Genomic DNA, 13,601 nt, shown 5'->3' on the forward strand with positions numbered 1-13,601 from the left:
TTCTTTTTTTTCCTTTTCCCTTCCTCCCCTTGCTCCCTCTCAGGATCAAAATGGATGACAGATATGACAAAATGGATGAAAGGGGAAGAAGATGGTTTTTTGGAGACTCTTTAGTTGCCCTTTTGTGGCTGTCTCCATATCCTGAATGACTCATGTTTCCTTTTCATGATCATTTTGACTTTGGGCAAGAGCCAGCAGTCACACAGTGCCAGACCCAATGCATGAGGTGGATGAGACACAGAGTCATATCCTTCTGAGCCTGCCTTTCTGTTGGATGGCACTGGGCAGCTGCACCCACCATATTTCAGATCATGCCTCTTAAAGACACTCAGAGCTGGCAGTGTATACACTTTATACACACCTATGTAATGATGTATATAATCAAACGTTATTTACCATGGTTATTATTATATCGAGTCATTTTATTATTAATACTTTATTATAATAAAAACATTGGAATGATGAAGCCTAGAGATCATCAGGTATCAACCCTCCATAGAGGTCTTCATCCATGGATTCAACCAACCATGGATAAAAAATATTAGAAAAAAGAGTGCATCTGTTCTGCATGTGTACAAACATTTGTCCTGTCACTACTCTTAAATGATACAATATAACAACTGTTTACATTGCATTTACATTTTATTAGGTATTATAGATGTCTGTTATCTAGAGCAGTGGTGGTGAACCTGTGGTACATGTGCCATGGGGGGCACACAGAGCCCCTGCTGTCCACACACAAGTCAAGTCACCCCAGCACCCCAGCATTGGATAACAGGGTTTTTTTTCTAAACTAAAACTCTCAGTATTCAGGTTTAATTGCAGGGTTGGCACATTGTGATAAATAAGTGGGTTTGGGGTTACAGTTTGAGTGCTCAGTCTCTAAAAGGTTCACCCTAACTGATCTAGAGTATCTCTGTAATCTAGAGATTGCAAAGGTTACATCATCTTATATAAAGAATTTAAGCACCCCTTGGATTTTGTAACTGCAGAGGTCCTAGAATCCATCACCCTAGCTTCCAAGAGGCCACTATGGAAATATTCTATAATTTTTCATATTATCTTTTGGAAAAGGACATAGCAAAAGCATTTATACTGACTATTCAACTCGGGGTGATTTTAGTAATGAATCAACTCCTCAAGTTTTAATTTTGGACTTTACCTTTTCCGAAAGGGTCTCTTTTCCTTGGCTAACTGCAGAAAACAAGATGTCCACCAGAGGGCATCTCTGCACTGTTGCTCACAGCAGAGGTTCCAACGTTTTTGGTTTGGATTTTTTTTTTTTACGTCTATTTCAGGTAGATCATTTTATAAAAACAGCATTAATCTATGCAAATGAACTATTGCAGAGTGCAACCACACAGAATATAAACTATTCAGAGACACTGTGTAGGGTTTTGTTGTTAAATTCAACACATACTAGTGCTTTGAATAGGGTCTATTTTGGAAAACTTCCATTCCCGGTTCGGTAGTACTATGGTTGTTACAAGAACAAAAAAACTTGTTGCGTTGAATGCTGGGTTACCAGTTGATGGGTGTTTTAAGTGGATTATGAGAAGAACACTAAATTCAGAGGTGAATTATCTGTTGATAAGATTATGATGATAGTATTACTGACAGACGATGGAAAGAGGAGTTGAGGCAGAGTTGAAGGGAGTGGATGGGAGGGAGCATGTCCTTGGGAACTATATCTGGTCCCCTGCCCCTTACCCTCTGTTCTCTCACGCTCTCTGCTTCCCAGCTGCCATGAGGTGAGCAGCTTTCCTCCACCGCCTCTCTGCCATGATGTTTCTGCCTCATCACAGGCCACTGACCGTGCGTGGAAGCCTTTCAAACCAGGAGAGGAAAATAAACCTTTCCTAGCTTTAGTACATTTTTCTCAGCTATGGAAAGCTGACTCACACAAACAGATATATAAATGGAAATAATTCCCGTGGAAGAGCCTAAGGAATTCTGTCTCACCCAGGTGATTCTGGGTGGACATAGCTTGTTAAAACACCTGTTTAGACAGGCTTGGTGTCACATGCCTGTAATGCCAGCTTTCTGGGAGATTGGAGCAGAAAGATCCCCCTCTGAAGTTTGAGCCTAACTACACAGCTTGCCAAGACCTTGTCTCGAAATAAAAATATAAAGAAGGGCTTGAGATGTAGCTCAGTGTGAAGACACTGGATTCAATCCCCAGTATTCAAAATATAGTATGTATATATTTTTTGAGAAGGAGAGACAGAGAGAGCCACCTGTATCACCACACAGTGTCTCTACTATAACCAGGGCTTCCCTTCTGGAGCTGCTGTAACGGGAGCCTGGCAAACTCTATGGTTTGATTCCAACACACTCCTTGGCCTTCACATTCATAAGTACTCTGCTTTGTTCCTACTTAGACTATAAATATCAGAAATTCGATGACTCCAGAGCTCTGCCAGCACAGTATGAATTCACTTGCTGCTTGTCTAAAGATCTCTCTCATTTGGCTTTTCTATGTCCAAGTTCCTTCCCAGGTAGACTAACAGGTGAGTGTCCAGGTATGCTAACAGGTGAGCAGGGGTCTGCTTGTTGCCAGTCTCTTCCCACTGTTCCTGTATAGGTCAACTTTTCTGTCACTGGCACACAGTTCTCGACACCTACAACCTAACAGACAAGAGATTTAATTTGGCTCACATTCTTAGGGGATTTAGCCTATGGTGATCTGGCTCCAAGGTAGGAGCACCAGGGTGGAAAGGAGTGATGGAGAAAAGATGCTTAGTTCATGGTGACCAGGAAGCAGAGCAGGGGGACAGTCCCAGAAAGGAAAGGGTGAGCAAGGGACCAGATATAGGCCACAGGCTATTATGACCCACCCAGACATACTCAGAAGTGAGGGCCACCAATCCCCTAGACAGCTCCAAAGCCAATCATGTTGATCCTCCACCATAACCAAGACAGACCCCTACTTCCTGTTGGACACTGCAGCTTCCCTCAACCCCTGGTGTGTAAGCTTGGACTCTTGCCCCTTTCAAACAAACTTGCCTAACTCCAACCACCAGGTTGCACAAGAATTCAACACAACACAAAAAAATTATGACATGCCAAAGGCATGGGAATGTTAGACTACCACAGAAATTTTCTGATCTCTGATTTTCTGTGATTCTGTTGCCAGCTGTTAGACACTTCCGCTGTTGTCTTTTCACTTCTTATACCAAGCCCTTGTTGACCGCATGTGACGATCCACCTTCTCCTCCTTGCCAGGAATCAAACCTGCAATCATGTCTAGGTCAGATGGGGCTGATTCTTCAGGGTAAAGCAGCTTGTTACAGAATCGTGCCTTCCAAAAAACTTTGAAAAAATAAAACAAGACACAGACTGGCTGAAAATATTTCCAGAAGATGTATTTGACATGGAAGTGGTATTCAAAACATACAACAAAGTTTAAAAGTCAACAATTAAAAAAACCCCAAAACAAAGTTCAATTTTAAAATGGACCCAAAACATTAACAGACACCTAACCAAAAATATATATACAGATGGAAAATAAATGTCTGGAAAGAGGCCCAACATCACATGTCATCAAGGAAATGCTACAGACTTGTTAGAATGCCCCAAATCCAGAACCCAGTTTACACCAAATACTGTCCAGGATATAGAACAAGTGGTTCCTCCATTCACTGCTGATAGGAGAATAAAATGGTATAGGCACTTTGGAAGACAGTTTCAGTTTCTTACAAAAGGAAACGTAGTTTTACAATATGATCCAGCAATCACTCTCCTTGGTATTTACCCAAATTAGGCTGAAAACTTACGTCCACACAAAAATCTGCGAACAGATGTTTATAGCTTTATTTTAAACTTGGAAGCAACCAAGATGTTCTTCAGATGGTAAATAGACAAAAAAATTGAGATATATACAGCACTAAAAGCAATAATATTTGGCCATGTAAAGATGTGGAGGAAGATTAAATGGATGTTATCGAGTGAAAGGAATCAATCCAAGCAGATCACATTCTGCATTCTTCCAACTATACGATGTTCACAGCTGAATGTGCTATAGGAGGCGGGGCCTGGTTGGAGGCGGTCACTGGGGACTGACCCAAAAGGGAGTACTCTTGTCCTGGCTCCTCCTTCTCTCTCTGCTTCCTGGTTGCCATGGGGTGACAGCTTTCCTTCCCCAGACCCTTCTACCTGCCCTTTCTGCCTTGGAGCCAACTGATCATGGACTGGAACTGTGAGCCAAAATAAATCTCTCCTCTTTTAGTTTTGGATGTTAGGTATTTTGTCACAGTGACAAGAAAGCTGACTAATACATCTTCTTAAACAGAAAAATGGTAAAGGAGAGATTCTAGGCTTTAAAATGTATATTGTTACCTTAAAGTAAGGAAACAAAGTCCCATAAAGAACACGTCTGCAAGAGGGAGTGGAGACTCAAACACAAGAGAAGATTAGCTTTGAGGGGCCTTGGGAGACCTGTGCCCACAATACACAAGGATTGAGGTTGCATGTCAGCTTTATGGACTATGTATTTTAGAGATAAGTCAAGATAGCGTAAATCCATTATGTGCTTCTGCATCTTAGGTCTTAGCTGGTTTGGATATGCTTCAGTCAAATAGAAACAATTGAGCCAATTGAGTCATATACTTTTTTTTGCCATATACTTTTAAATTCACTAGTAGCCACATGGAAAAACACAAAGGAAACAGGTAAAAATAATGTAATAATATATTTTCCTTAACCCAATGCATCCAAAACGTTATCACTTGAACATGTAACAATGTAAAAAATTAATGGTATATTTCACATTCTTTTTCCACATTAAATCTTAAAATGTGGTTTATATTTTATACTTAGAGCATATCTTCTTTATTGGCCTTTATAATTAATAATTCATAGTCAATAATTGATCTTTAACTTTTTTATTGGGCTGGGGATATAACTCAGTGGTGCTTCGCCTGCCTGGCAACACAAGGTTCCCAGTACAGCATAAAAATATTTTATCAGAAAGTAGATTCACATTATCCCAAGCATTAAAAGCTTTACCATAATTGACTATTTTAAATTTAAACTACTCAAAATGAAGAAGTTAGTTCCTTTGTTGATCTAGCTACACTCCGGGTACTGCATAGCTGTTCATGCCTGGCAGCCACCATACTGGATAACAAAGATCTAACCAGCTAATAATTTGTTGTGGATGCCTTGAATAATCAATGTAGTTAAGTCAATTGAGTCTGCCTACAACACTTTAATCTCTTATCACATTTGGGTAATCAATAAGGAAGGGAAAATCATTTTCACTATAAAATTTGGTAATTGATAAATGACCAGGGTATATTCTGTGAGATCCCCAAAACTGCTTTTGCAAGTCTTACTCCAATGGGCACACACCAAGCATATGGTCAGGTGACAACAAACAGATGAAGAGATGTGGATCCATTTTCATTATTTTGTAAGTTTTGCAATCAGAGTGAGTAACCCCAACATTGTAGGACTCAGATAAGAATCACATTCATTCTCAGACCTTGTAGAACTAAATACAAAGTAAAATTGCCAAGTGGGCAGTCAATGCTGAAGAATTAACAGGTTGCTTGAATTAAGACAATACTTAAAAGTATTAGTGGACATTTCAACACTGTAACAAAGAATCAGTAGTTCAATGAAAATGAAATCCTTACAACAACAAAATGCAGAATTTTTTCTTCATTTGTTTCATTTTTCAGTTTTCTGAACAAAGGCTGCATGGCTGTGCAGGGTCCACACCAGGCTTGGTAAACATCAATCACTATGTGGTAACAGAACTCATGAAAAAACAGAAGCACAGAACCTAGATGCCAGTGTAGCCCCAGCTTGGGCAGAGGCCAAGATCAAGGCCAAGAGAGCAGGATTTCAGGTTGGAGGCTGGGGAGGGGGTGGCTCTGAAGTGACCTGGGACCATGGGACCCCGGTACCTGTTAATCCTTTGTTCTGCAGCATTTCTTCCCACAGGCTTTGACTGTTGATGACTGTCTGCAAAAACCAAGCTGTTATGCCTTGTATATAGATGTCCCTCCAAAGCCTCATGTGCTCATAGGTGGGGCTTCTCAGATTTGTCTGGATCTGTATAGTGGGACACTGGGATTAAGGCTGTGTGATAACTAAATGGGTGTAGCACAGTTCTGGGTATGAGTAATGGAAGCCCCATCCTGGGTGTGGGTGGCACCAACCAATAGGTTTATAGCTTGGATGGATAGACTATAAGGGGAAAAGAAGGACAGCTTGCTGCTGCTGGTTGCTACTTCCTTCCTGCCTGTCCTGCTATGGACTGTTTCTCCTCTGACATGTCCCTGTGCCATGCTGCCATGAGTTGGAGCCAGCCAGTTATGAACTGAAACCTCTACAAAGTGTGAGCGAAAATAAACCTTTCCTCCTTTAACTTTGAGTGCTGAATATTTTATCCCACCAACGAGAAAAATAACTAAGACACAAGGTTCTGTGAAAGGTCTTCAGCTGCTAGGGTACCAGGTGCTGCACTGATAAGGTGTCCTACCCACCTGTAACTGTACTTCACCTCGCTTTTTGCTTGCCATTTCTCTGCTCTCACAGGAAAAAAGAAGAAAAATGCAAATCACTTCAAGGAAATTTGAATCATGTTGTCTTTCTCTATGCAGACAGCCTCCTAATGTGCTGTTCCAAATATCAGAAGCCACAGGGGAGAGAGAGAGAGATGGGGAGGGAGACGGGGGCGGCCGGGGTGGGGGGAGGGAACTCAGTTCACAGACAGCCCTGTTCCTGCTGGGCTCCATGGGGTTCTCAGAGCTGTTGCCCCATCTTACCCTCCTAACAAGCCCAAAGAAGGGAAGCAGTCAGAAGCTCTGGTTGCTTAAACAATCTTGTGTCTTTTTTCTGAAGAGGAATGGAGAGCTTTCTACACGTTCATTTGCATCCAGACTAATCGTCCAGACCTGCCTACAACGATGCTTAATTTTCAGAATGACATCACTCGTGCTCTCTGGAGGACAGCATAAACTTTCCAGCGTGGGGCCAAGACTCCTTCTTCAAGGCAGGCAGGGACCTTTGGTGTGACAGGAAGCACTGGGTTAAAACAAGAAAAGACCCCAGGAGACGACACCTCAATAAAGGTGTTGGGTACTTGAAGGAAACGGCGCCTGCGCTCACCTGGGGAAAGCTGAAGAACACCAGCACCAGCCGCGCTGTGGCCCCACGCTGGCGGCGCTAAGGAGGACGAGAGGGACACAGGCCTCCGGAGGGGAGGATCCAGGCCACCAACGTTTCCACCGCGAGCCGGGGCACCCTCCCCGCGGTGTCGCGAGGCCCAGGCCCCCGTCCCAGCCCGCGGGAACAGCTCTTCTGCGCCGCGGCTCCAAGGAAGGGACATCCCAGTGTTTCCACCTCCTCCTCCAGGCTCCTCTTCCCACCCCTACCTCGGTTTCCCCACCAGCTCCCCTGGCTTCGCATGTTCAGGTCGACTGTCTGTCTACTACGTAGGCGTTGAGACCTTCCTATGGCCATGCATTGCAGCAAAGAATAGGGTATTCAGGTGGGATGTGGCGGCGCTGGCCTGGAACCCTGGCGCTGTGGGAGGCTGAGACGAGAGGATCCCAAGTCTGAACGCAGCCTGGGCAACTTAACTTCTTAGCAAGTTGCGATCTCAAAATAAAAATATGCTTTGTAAAAGGGCTGGGGATGTAGCTCAGTGCCACGAAGGCTCTGGGTTCAATCCCCAATACACACACACACACACACACACACACGCGCGCGCGATCTCAAAACACAACAAGGGAGCTCTAATTCATTCCAGCCCTTGCCGGCCTCTCCCCGACCTTTGCCTTCTACAAGGACCTTGGTGGTGGATCGTCCTCCCATCCCCCTCCGCTCTCCTCTCTCCTAGACGGTGGACTCCCGTACCTCCTCCTTTTTTTTTTCTTTAACTGTTTAGAATGCTGCACTTACAAATATGGCGCCAAAATGGCGCGACGCGTTCCCACCCAGCCTCCGCTCAACTTCGGTGAGCTCACTGCTAACCAGAACTCTGTGATCCCAGGAACCGGGTGCATCCCTCTGGTCCGCGCTCAACTGCTCTGCAGCAGACCTTGCACAAAGCTGCCTCTGGTTCTCACCAGTGTCCCTTTTCCTGGTCCACAGTGGGCCCTATGTCCCTCTGCTTTTGATTGTCATGGCTCCTCCAACCTGGCACCCTCCTTCTACAAAGTCCCACTTTTGGGCTCTTGACAGGGGTGCCTTTTTCAGCTTCACCCATTATGCCATTTGTAGAATTTATACCAAGAATGTTTTTAAAGTAACCTTTAAAGCATTCATTGTGATTGAAAGATAATAACTGAAGATCTCTAACCTTTTCTGAGGGCTCATGAGGGTTAAGTATATTCACACAGTTGTGCAACCAAACTCCAAACATGTTCAGCTCCCCAAACTGGAATTCTGCACCCATGAGACAGCAGCTTCCACTTTCCCCAACCCTAGGGTCCTAACAGTCACCATTCTGCTTCCTGTTTCTTAAACAGTAACTTTAAAACAGAACAATAACAACATCAAAAACCCAAACCTCTCCTATTCTTGCCCTGTGAATCCCATCCTTTGCTTCACCTTATTGTGGCTTTTGACTTGATCAAAGTTCTGGGGCTACACACCCACCCCTTGGTTGACCACCAGGGCATCCTTTCCCTCATGGTGACCCTTCTCTGGTTTGGACTGGAGCTAATGTGTGGTGGATCTTGTGTGAATGAGAAGTTCTGCATCAGGTCTGTGGAAACATCTACTTTCTGTATCTCTTCCTGGTCTCATGGATAACCAAGGTGCCAGACCAGTTGTATGTTACTTTCTTAGCTTAGCTCTCCTGTTTTATATGGACACTTGGAAAATCCAAACGTGTCCATGGATGGCACAATCCTGGGCCCTGCATTTATCACTGTTGCACTGCCTTATAAGAAGTAGATTTGGTCTCCTCCCAGGTCCTGGCATAGAGCTCCTGAAACCCTTGTAATTTCCTAAGTGATAAGTATGTTAAGAACATCTTTTATTCTCCTATGTGAGCTCTGGACACGGAGCTGGTAAATCCTTTGAAATTTCCTGGATAGTAGAAGAGCCTTTGGTTCTAATGAAGCAACTGAGTGCACTCACAGCTGCAGGATGGGAACTGGTCATCTAGCCATGATTAGGAGCTTAGAACTTTCAGCCTCTCCTCCTTACACATGGAAGGAAGAGGAATTAGACATTTATTTTAAAAATCAAACTGGCTACACGATGAAGGATCCATAGTATCCTTAAAATATGAAGTCTGCAGAGCTTCTAATTTGTTGAAGACATCACCATATCAGCAAGGTGGCACACCCAACTCCACAGGGAAGAGACGCCTGCATTCGAAGCTCTTCATATGGCTGTTCATCTGCGCCCTTTATCATGTCCTTTATACCAAACTACCACTCATATGTAAATATTTCCCTGAGTTCTGTGAGCTACTGTAGCAGATTATTAAAGCAGAGAAGGGGATTGTTTGGACCCCCAATTTAAAGCTAAGTTGGACAGAAGTGTGGATAACCTGGGAACCTCCTAGTTGAATTTAGCATCTGCAGTAGGGGGTAGTCCATTGGGACTGCGGCCTTTTCCTGTGGGGTCTGTACTAGCTCCAAATAGTTAGTGTCACAACTGAACTGTGGGATGCCCAATTGGAGTCTGGAGAGGAGGAGAACCAGATGGGGTGTGTGTGTGTGTGTGTGTGTGTGTGTGTGTGTGTGTGTGTGTATGTGTGCAGGAGGAAATCACACATTTTGGCTATCAGTAGTAGTTTGGTGAGCAGAGTAAGAAGCAAATTTTTTTTCTTTCACTTGTTGTCTTTTTATCCACAGAGAACTCCACGTGGATGTCGAGATTCTCTTCCCTAAGCTAGTACATGTAAGTAAGTGTGTGGGGGATGCTAATCCCATTTCAGAAACCGGCCACTGTGTCTTTATCTCTAGTGACACACAGCTCATTCCCACCAGCTGTGAGATGGAAACTGAACCCTCAACTTTCGATCTGTAGTATGTGGACATATGGAGATGTGGATATTATAATCCAGGCCATCTTTTAAGCGTTATTCTCCTCTTAGATACTGGAGTCATGCTCCTTTCTGTTTCAGTCCTGCTAACCCCTAGGACCTTGATATCTGACAACTTCTTTCAGATTTGATCTAAATTTAAAACTTTTTAAACAAAGAGGTATTTAAGCTCTTTTATTCGATACTTCCATGTTGGACATAGACAGAACATTTGTCCTCCATGTTGGCCAGAAATTAACCCACTGTCTTTCTATCTCTGCCATTCCTCCCCTATGACTTTAGGGTTATTAATTATGCTTATAAATCAAACATACCTTAAGATTTCCTTAATTTCCTACTGTAGATAAACTTTCAGAATTGTACTTTTAAATTTACCTTTGCCTTCTCTAGAGGCCAAACGCACTATGCCATGTTGTGTTACTGTCTCTTCACCCTTCTGCAGTGAGACCTGTCCCGTTTTTTCACAGCTAGGGTGAGTGGCTGACTTGGCCTGGGAACTGGGCTTTGCTCACTTTTACTGGGGTAGAATTCTCTAATAATATCCAAGTAGAGGTCAGGTGAAAAACCTCCAGTCTAACTGCTTGTTTTCAGTAAGATGCTCTTTGAGTTTACTAAGGCTGCATCTTTCTCATGAACATTTTATCTTTTGCTGGAGGAAGAAAAATATAGCTATTACACCCAATATGCTGGACTACATGTGTCCTGACTGAGCAGCTGGGAATGCACCTCCAGAAAGTACTGCATTGCTTGCTTGGCATCTTCCCAATATACACAGTGATTTCTTGCTATCAGGCTCACTGTGAATTAGCTAACTTCTGGAGCCCCTGTCACAAGCTTTAGTGTTTCAGGCCAATTTTGTTTATTGTCTCCACCAGAAAGCCATCTGGTAAACCTCTGGGGAACCTCAGTTGTCCTGTGGGCTTGTATTGACAACATAGGTGATGTAAGATTATGTGTTTAGGAACTTTTCTTTGCATAGCAACTATTGTGTTGAACCAAAAAATAACCAAGAGTCAGTTTGCCGACAAATTGACCCTGGTAAAACTGCAACTATAGAAAGCAAAGAAGACTCTTTAAAGCAAGATGTGGCAAAACAAACGGGTAATAAATGCCTTGTCTAGATGGGATAAGGCCCGTATTCAAACATCCTTATATACACTGCTCATCCCCTAGGGATGAGGATCTTGTTAACAAAGTTTGTTGTGTTGTTGTTTCCTAAATCTCCTGTGGTTGGTTCCTAAATCTCAACCTGTGTGTAAGATTTGGGCAGAAATATTCTTTATTTTATTTTACTTTATTTTTATTCGGGTGTGCTTGTTGTGTGTGTGTGTGTGTGTGTGTGTGTGCGCGCACGTGCGTTACTGGAAAATGAACCCAGGGTCTTTGCACTGAGTCACATCCCCAGGCCTGTTTTATTTTTTATTTTGAGAGAGGATCTTGCTAATTTTCCCAGGCAGGGCTGGAACTTGTGATCCACCTGCTTCAGCTTCCCAAGAACTGGAGTTACAGGCATACACCAGCCCAAGCCAGGTCCAAATTTTCTTTAATAAAATGTTTCTTGGGCTGGGGATTTAGCTCAGTGGTGCTGCCATCTGCCTCGGAAGCACAAGGTCCTGAGTTTGATCCCCAGTACCAAAAAACAAAGCCAAAACAAAACGTTTCTTGTTACCCTAAAAAGATGCAATTGCATAGGTGCCTACAAGAAGAGTTTAGCAAGTGCCACAAATGTGCATGCAAATATTTCAGACAAAATTTTCATGTATTTTTGGTTTTTAAGTGGAAGCATCATTGCAACAAAAAGAAATTCCCATTTATTCTTAAATAAGAACAAATATCAGTTGGATGGTGAATGTCCTCAAAGATGCCTATGTTGAATGTTTGGTTTCTGGGTTGGTGCTATTAGGAAGGGGTGGAGTCTTTAGGAGGTGTGGTCTAGGGGGAGGCTTTTAAGTCTTTGGGAGACATGCCTTTGGGTTGGAGGTATCCCTTCATTTTTCTCTTTTGCTTCATGGCCATGAAGTGAGAAGTTTGCTTTGCTGTGTGATCCCTGCCATACCATTGGTGTCACTAGCAAAAGGCCCAAGCAATGGGCCCTCCCAGTGTTGGGCTGGAACTTTCAAGACTATGAACAAGTTAAACCTTTTCTCTTTTTGTTATAGTGACAGAAAACTAAATAACACACTTAACAATGACAAATACAGAAGGCAATATGTGAAGTTATTTTTTAACATCATTTTTCTATAATAGCAAAAGACTTTGAAACATAAGCCTCATGAGATTTTGATTTGAATCTTACTGGAATTGACTTCAAGGACAAACGCATTCTGAAAATGTCAACTATAAGAAACTGTGTTTATATTTTATTATAAGAGAGGATATGTGCCAAATGGCCTCTGAGAATATTAATCCTAGCGGAATCTTATTGTTTTACTCCTTGCATATATTCAACATTATCTCTCCAGATTCATTAAAGATGATCTTTCCCTTGATGAACTGTCCTTGTTCTGACCTCATACAGCACTGTGTATTGTACTCAACTTTACTCTTGAGGAATAAATTTGTTGGCACTTAATTGTTTTGTCTATGTGTGCCCAAGCACTCTTAATAGGTGTTGTTATGCCTTGTATCTAGATGTCCCTCCAAAGCCTCATGCAGGCATACCTGGGGCTTTTGAGGATCATTGATGTGTGATGCTAGATTTGGATGTGTGATACTAGGATTAAGGGTGTGTGATAACTAAATTGATTTAGCAAAGTTCTGGGTCTGGATAATAAAATCCCCACCTTAGGTGTGGGTAGCACCAATCAGTAGGCTTGTAGTATGGATGGAATATACAAGGACAGAAAGAAGGCCAGGTCACTGCTTGCCCTGCCGTGGACTGTTTCTCCTCTGCCTTGCCCCTCTGCTATGCTACCCTACCTTGGAGAGACCTGACTATGGACTGAAACCTCTACAAACTGTGAGATAAAATAAACCATTTATCCTTAACTTGTGAGTGTTGGGTATTTTGTCCCAGGAATGAGAAAAGTAACCATGACAGGTGTGGAGGCCCAGAGAATAGGAACTGGATTGCAGAATTATTTACTGTATTTCTCTTAAAGTTCTTCTCTTTGGCACCTACTTCCACCATTTGTACCTAAACACTCAAAAGTTAGTTAGCAAATTAGTGCATTTGGAAATAGCAGATATTCTTGGTGAGCCTATGAACTCTTTATTGGGGATAAATGTTCTGTTTAGATTCACCAATCTTTTCCAGATAATTAGTTACATTTTAAGGAAAATAAATTTTTTAAGGAGTTTAAATTCACCACTTAGTTTAGAAATACAAGAAAAAAAAATTTTTGTTTGACAGTATTGTGCAACTTTTTGTTCAATTTTCCTAATTTCTTTAGATAAAAGTGCCAGATTCTAAATACAATTTAAAAATTCACCTGGGTAATAATTCTGAACATATATTTTCTTCTCTCCCACTAAATACAAAAATAAGGACACTGAGAATAATGAAAACTCATAATATTAAAATTTTCAAACTGAAAGAACCTATTACTACTGCAACCTACTGGGAATGGGAAGATCAATTGGTGTG

General features: G+C 42.5%; 1 protein-coding gene across 12 annotated transcripts in view; it reads right to left on the reverse strand.

Moving 5' to 3' along the window:
• Nme8 (NME/NM23 family member 8) overlaps window positions 1–7,273 on the reverse strand; it is a 45,146-nt gene extending 37,873 nt beyond the window's left edge. For 4 of the 12 annotated variants that reach the window (XM_021254567.2, XM_021254564.2, XM_021254568.2 and 1 more), the window contains exons 1-5: window positions 7,120–7,273; window positions 6,777–7,015; window positions 6,495–6,534; window positions 5,913–6,060; window positions 5,640–5,746 (exon numbers count right to left, since the gene is read on the reverse strand). In XM_021254567.2, the coding sequence (XP_021110226.1) occupies window positions 5,640–5,746; window positions 5,913–6,060; window positions 6,495–6,530 (291 nt within the window). In that variant the 5' untranslated portion in view covers window positions 6,531–6,534; window positions 6,777–7,015; window positions 7,120–7,273. Of the gene's footprint in view, window positions 1–5,639; window positions 5,747–5,912; window positions 6,061–6,494; window positions 6,540–6,776; window positions 7,016–7,119 lie in introns of all 12 variants that reach the window. The other 8 variants (XM_021254570.2, XM_013070416.3, XM_087196405.1 and 5 more) reach the window with 7 other exon arrangements.
• Window positions 7,274–13,601: the final 6,328 nt, after the last annotated feature.

This window comes from Heterocephalus glaber, unplaced genomic scaffold (genome assembly GCF_053883595.1).
Source record: "Heterocephalus glaber isolate CG9 unplaced genomic scaffold, H.glaber_assembly_v1.0 deba00001610, whole genome shotgun sequence".
In the NCBI taxonomy this organism is placed as follows: Eukaryota; Metazoa; Chordata; class Mammalia; order Rodentia; family Bathyergidae; genus Heterocephalus; species Heterocephalus glaber.